The sequence below is a fragment of the Odontomachus brunneus genome, unplaced genomic scaffold (genome assembly GCF_010583005.1).
Source record: "Odontomachus brunneus isolate Ranch 3 - 2012 unplaced genomic scaffold, Obru_v1 Obru_scaffold_073, whole genome shotgun sequence".
Lineage (NCBI taxonomy): Eukaryota > Metazoa > Arthropoda > Insecta > Hymenoptera > Formicidae > Odontomachus > Odontomachus brunneus.
The window spans coordinates 1,304,090-1,309,174 of record NW_022639523.1 but is presented as its reverse complement, the minus strand read 5'-3'; the positions used below and the strand labels follow the sequence as shown (position 1 = coordinate 1,309,174).

Here is a 5,085-nt window from a genome sequence, read left to right as displayed (position 1 = left end):
CCCTCGTACCGATTGATGCAATAATATACAAACAAGTACTTTCAAATAAGCTTGCATTAATCCGCGTAGACGCTTAGTTAGAAAAACAGGCATGAGAAGTTTGGGAGCGTACATTCTAATTCAGTTTTTTGAAAGACTTTTGGCAATCCCAAGGATAGCAATCACTCCACGTACAAGAAAATGTACGATTACATGATCGCTAACGCGGATGACGTGCTACCGGCGAGGAACGACGACGGTGTGCAGAAGGTTAAGCTCGAAGAATACGCCTTTTTAATGGAATCGAGCTCCATCGAGTACATTACGGAACGTTATTGCAACGTCACACAAGTCGGTGGTCTGTTAGACGAAAAAGGCTATGGTATCGCTATGAAGAAATGTGAGCCTCATACAAATAAACCCGCAGCTTTGCGTTATTACGACATATAATGCGCAATTATCTCAAATAGTTGCCTCTTCTATTCTTACAGCTTTTAACGGTCGCATATATGTTGCAAAAGTTTATTATTTGAATAAATTTGATGCATCACCGACATAGCAATGTCGCAATGCAAGTTCTGAAATTATCGAGATTGTTAGAATGACTGTTCGGATGTGAGAGAGAAACGAAAATTTCACCCGAGACGATCGCTCGTCGCGCGCTATCATGAAAAATGTCGTTTCAGATTCGCCTTATCGGACCGCCTTGAACAAAGCCGTTTTGCAGTTATCGGAAAGTGGGATAATCACCGAATTGAAAAAGAGGTGGTGGACACAAAAGCGAGGCGGAGGCAAATGTAGGGTAAGCTACGGTTAAACGCGCTCACGTTATTATAAGATGCAAATTGCGAATCAAGTCGTCTTAATTCGCTTGTTTGTGCGCCGTCTCTTAGGAAGCCGGCGGAACTAGCTCGGCGCAACCGCTTGATCTCGAAAATGTTGGCGGGGTGTTTCTCGTACTCGCTGTGGGTGTTGCCCTATCTTGCGTGTACACCGTACTCGAGCTACTTTGGGATGTTGCCCGAACGTCTATCCGGGAAAATGTAAGCGCGCTGTTCTCATTTATAATACAGCCCTGCCGCTTCTCATTAAAACGGGTCGGGGTGTACAGAACCCAGTGGTATTTTACTAATTTGTCAATTTCAATTTAACACGAGACCCTTTGGACGCCGTAAAACTAATTATACAAAGAATCTGGCCGTAATTAAATTAATGTCAAGTTAAATTAATATACGATCGAAATTAATGTACGTTAAATAATTTTATTAATTTAGTTAGTTCTCTTTCTCTCTCTTTTTCCCTCCATTCAACGCATAAGTCGAGCTGTACTTCGAGAGACTCACAGGAACGTCTATTTTTTAGGTGTCTTTTAAGGAAGAATTGATAAACGAAGTGAAATTTATCCTCAAGTGCAGCAACACGAAGATAGTACGAAGAAAAAATGGACTATCCAACAAAAGCGGCAACGGCAGTACGAGGGGATGCACCCCTCCGTACGGTTTCATACCGACGGTAATAACAACGTCGCCAACTGACAATTAACGGCCGCGCGCGAATCTCGAGTAATAATAAAAAGTACCGTTTGCATACGCGGACTTATTGCATTATGGCCCGCGTTCGCTCACGGTCTCATATGAACTTTCGGACTAACACAAAGGACTACATCGTCAGCATTTTAGGATAAAATTCGCGGATCAAACAATAGAAAATTATGCGAATCACAATTTTTCTGACACTATAAGAATTATAAGAAATATATGCGACACTGTTTACAAACGTGGGTGCGCTCTAACTTTTATCTGTTGATATCCCGCACGCGTCCAAGCCAATAACTAAAAGACGACGAAAAACGATAAGGATAAGTGTGTTTTAACTACGGCTTCACAATATTATTAAGCAGGTTGTTTTCACGGCGTATTTTATACTTCTCGCATTTTTAACAATATATGTAAGTAGATACTTAGACTCTCTCTCTCTCTCTCTCTCTCTCTTTTGAAGTTAGAACGAAGGAGCGTACACAAGAACTGCGAGAACCCGAAGAGAGCGCGAGTGAAAGAAAGAAATTTATTGTATCAGATATTATGGCAATTTTTGCGCGCGGGGTTCGCACGCCGCGGATACGCACCTCTGGGAACGCATTTCCCGGTAATCACGCGCTTCATTTTCCTGAAGATAATCACCATTCGCTAAGGCGCGCGCTTTTAGACCACCGGCGCCGTAATTAGGGATTCGCGGAATCATGCTGTGACATGTAGTATTAATATCGGAAACGATAAGAGAATCGTGCCGTTCTCCTGATCGAGATAAGCCACGATCATGCGCAAGAGAGTAGGACGGTCTACGAGAAGGTACGACGGTCCTATTACCTACTTCTCGAGCTTGCATGTGGTGGAAATAGTCAACCGGTGGCTATGGGATAGTTTAGCCACTGACTTCGATAGCGCCGGTTCGCGACACATCCGAGTTTGGTGACGGCTAGTTTCCTTCGCGCGAAATCCCACTGTGCTTTCTCCACAGTGTGTGTGTGTGTGTGTGTGTATGTGTGTGTGTGTGTGTGTGCGCAAATAATTCGCGACGAATCTTTCGATTATCCGCGTGCGAGTGATCGGACGCATCCGTCAATCCGGACGGGCGAGCAAAGTAAACAGTCGAGCAAAAGTACTTTACCTCTCCTTTCTTTTTATTGATCACGACGCGATGGATGCTCGCGGATCGCGTCGATTTGCATCATCTATCGCGTGGACTTGCGAAGCATTAGCCACGTAACATCGCATCGTTGAAAAATGGTTCGTTTTGCCGCGCGAAACGGAAGAGCCGAGTGCGCGTTTCACGACGCGCTCTTCTGGCGCCCGCATTCTATTTTAGCAACTGACCGTGCGGATAATATATAGCTCGTGTCACACCACGTTGCTTAACGTTTTGTCATAATGAGATCGAGGTTTAAAAGCCCTTGATTACCCGCGTACTGCATCGGGCGCAAAGTGACAAACTAACCAGTCGAGTTCATCGCCCGATGGGAACATCGGCTTAGGACTAATCGCAACACGCTTTTTTAACATGTTCGCTACCAGCGTCGCACATGTGTGATGCACCGCGATCTCTCATTTCAAGCTCATCTTTACTGCACATTTTCAATTTTACTTAATATGTTTGCTACGGCGGAATCACTATAATTTTGTTCTATATCTTCTACATATGAACAAGTCAAGTCTGACACAATTACCTGAAAACAGATATAACATGGTCTGTGGGGAGAATTCCGCAAATAAACCGTAATAGCGAACGTGTTAATTGGTAGATTTTGGGAAACCCGTGTCCGCTGAACAATGCATACCACTGACCGGCAATGACCGCTGAAACATCATTAACACGCTTCCCTTATCGATACACGGTTAACCATGGAAGAGATTTACTCGAGATCGATGTATGGCACACGTAATTAAGCTGAACTAAAATAAATTTATTTATCTGAATGCGCTTAAAATTACGCAAGAAACCTGTTTGAAATGAGATTACCTTGCTAAATATATGAATATCGATCTCGGTGATAATAAAGCATAGGTGAAGTAAAAGTATCAATACTTGAAATACATACGTAATCCTGGACATTCTTATTGTTGTCTTATTTGCTCTTAAAAAAAATATTTAAACTTTCAACATAAAAATGCATATACATCTATTAAATTTATAAATATATTTTATGTTGAAAGTTTAAATATTCAAGAGCCAAAACGATAAGAATGTTCAAAATTAGGTCTTACGCGAATTGGTACTTTCACCTCAAACTCCTAAAAGAGTGCGAAATCGACGAAGCAGAAAGTTATTCTCCAACACGATGGAAGAATTTGAGACACGTATAACGTATTTCTAATGAAAGCCTCATAAAACACATGTTAAATGTGTTTACCACGACTCGCAAACGCTTATATTGCCCGGTCTGTTTGGATAAAGCGCGCGTTGCACTCTGCATCATTGAGACGCGTCCTAACTTTCTACGCGTTCGAAAGCTTATGGAATTCGTATTAGAACTTCACTCAGAAACGAATTCGTACGCGTCACAGTTCTCAAAAACTATCAGCGTGCTATTCGACAGCTGTTTTCAGTGAAGATTGGGAGAAGCCGTTTCACAGAGTGCATTGACGCAGTGAGGCGCGAAGCGTCTAAATATACCAAGTGGCTATGTGTATGTACAGGATGGTTCATGTAAAGTGTTACAAGCAATTTTCTCAGAAGTTGTTGGACATCGTGATAAAATTCTTCTCGATGTTTTGAATCTTGGTGCTTCCATTGGAACAAATAAGACATAGCTTCTTTTCCTCCAGAGAACGATCATCCTTCGTTCTTTAATAGAATAGTTGTTTAATAGAATGAGTTACCAATTTTTTAATTTCTCGATTAAACAAATAATTATCTTATACGTGTCTCGATTTCCGCATAATTAAGAAAAGAAAGATATAAGAAACTGTTTAATGTTGTTCTACTGCGATTTCGCAAAATATTGAAAATATCGTTGAGACTGTAGTGACGTGTGTAAAATATTCTCGTCACCACAACAGCGCGGAAACGGTCCCGTTCCCGATCTTGAAACTTCCGCCGTTTTGATCGTTTGCGTATGCGTATACGCTATGTAATTAGAACTACGATCCTCTTTTAGAATGGCCGAGAAATGCTGCTCCTATACGTCACTGTTGCATTTATGCCCACCATTCTGGGCTTTCCCAGAAGAATTCCGATCGGTAAGCTCAGCTGCGCTTTTCGCAAGCGCATATCGCGCGCCAACAAGGCGCGAACAATACCTAAATAATCAATTCAGCGTATCGACGAAACCGAATGATCGCAGGGGGATTGTTCGACAGCGACGATATGATTCAGAAAGCGTTCGAGTTATCGATCAAGGCGGTGAACAAGAACCTCACTGCCTCTAAGCGCGCAATGGGCGTGCTGCTGACACCCAAAGTCGAGAAAATCAACGAGAATGCATTCCAAGTAGCAAATATAGGTATATAATTATTTTCTATTCTTGAACTGATACTTTTCTTACTCTCTCTTTCTCTCTCTCTCTCTCTCTCTCTCTCTCTCTCTCTCTCTCTCTCTCTCTCTCTCTCT

The 5,085-nt window shown here is 42.2% G+C and overlaps 3 protein-coding genes across 12 annotated transcripts in view; 2 read left to right on the top strand and 1 right to left on the bottom strand.

Moving 5' to 3' along the window:
• LOC116847066 (glutamate receptor ionotropic, kainate 2-like) overlaps window positions 1-3,452 on the top strand; it is a 13,070-nt gene extending 9,618 nt beyond the window's left edge. For 3 of the 4 annotated variants that reach the window (XM_032821653.1, XM_032821654.1, XM_032821656.1), the window contains 4 exons: window positions 136-379; window positions 666-781; window positions 873-1,022; window positions 1,342-3,452. In XM_032821653.1, the coding sequence (XP_032677544.1) occupies window positions 136-379; window positions 666-781; window positions 873-1,022; window positions 1,342-1,521 (690 nt within the window). In that variant the 3' untranslated portion in view covers window positions 1,522-3,452. The remainder of the gene's footprint in view (window positions 1-135; window positions 380-665; window positions 782-872; window positions 1,023-1,341) is intronic. The other variant, XM_032821655.1, reaches the window with a different exon arrangement.
• Window positions 1-5,085, bottom strand: part of LOC116847073 — a 280,111-nt gene that overhangs the window by 138,805 nt on the left and 136,221 nt on the right. The gene's annotated exons all lie outside the window — the stretch shown is intronic.
• Window positions 4,631-5,085, top strand: part of LOC116847067 (glutamate receptor ionotropic, kainate 2-like) — a 7,728-nt gene continuing 7,273 nt past the window's right edge. For both annotated transcript variants that reach the window (XM_032821658.1, XM_032821657.1), the window contains exons 1-2: window positions 4,631-4,715; window positions 4,820-4,978. In XM_032821658.1, the coding sequence (XP_032677549.1) occupies window positions 4,646-4,715; window positions 4,820-4,978 (229 nt within the window). In that variant the 5' untranslated portion in view covers window positions 4,631-4,645. The remainder of the gene's footprint in view (window positions 4,716-4,819; window positions 4,979-5,085) is intronic.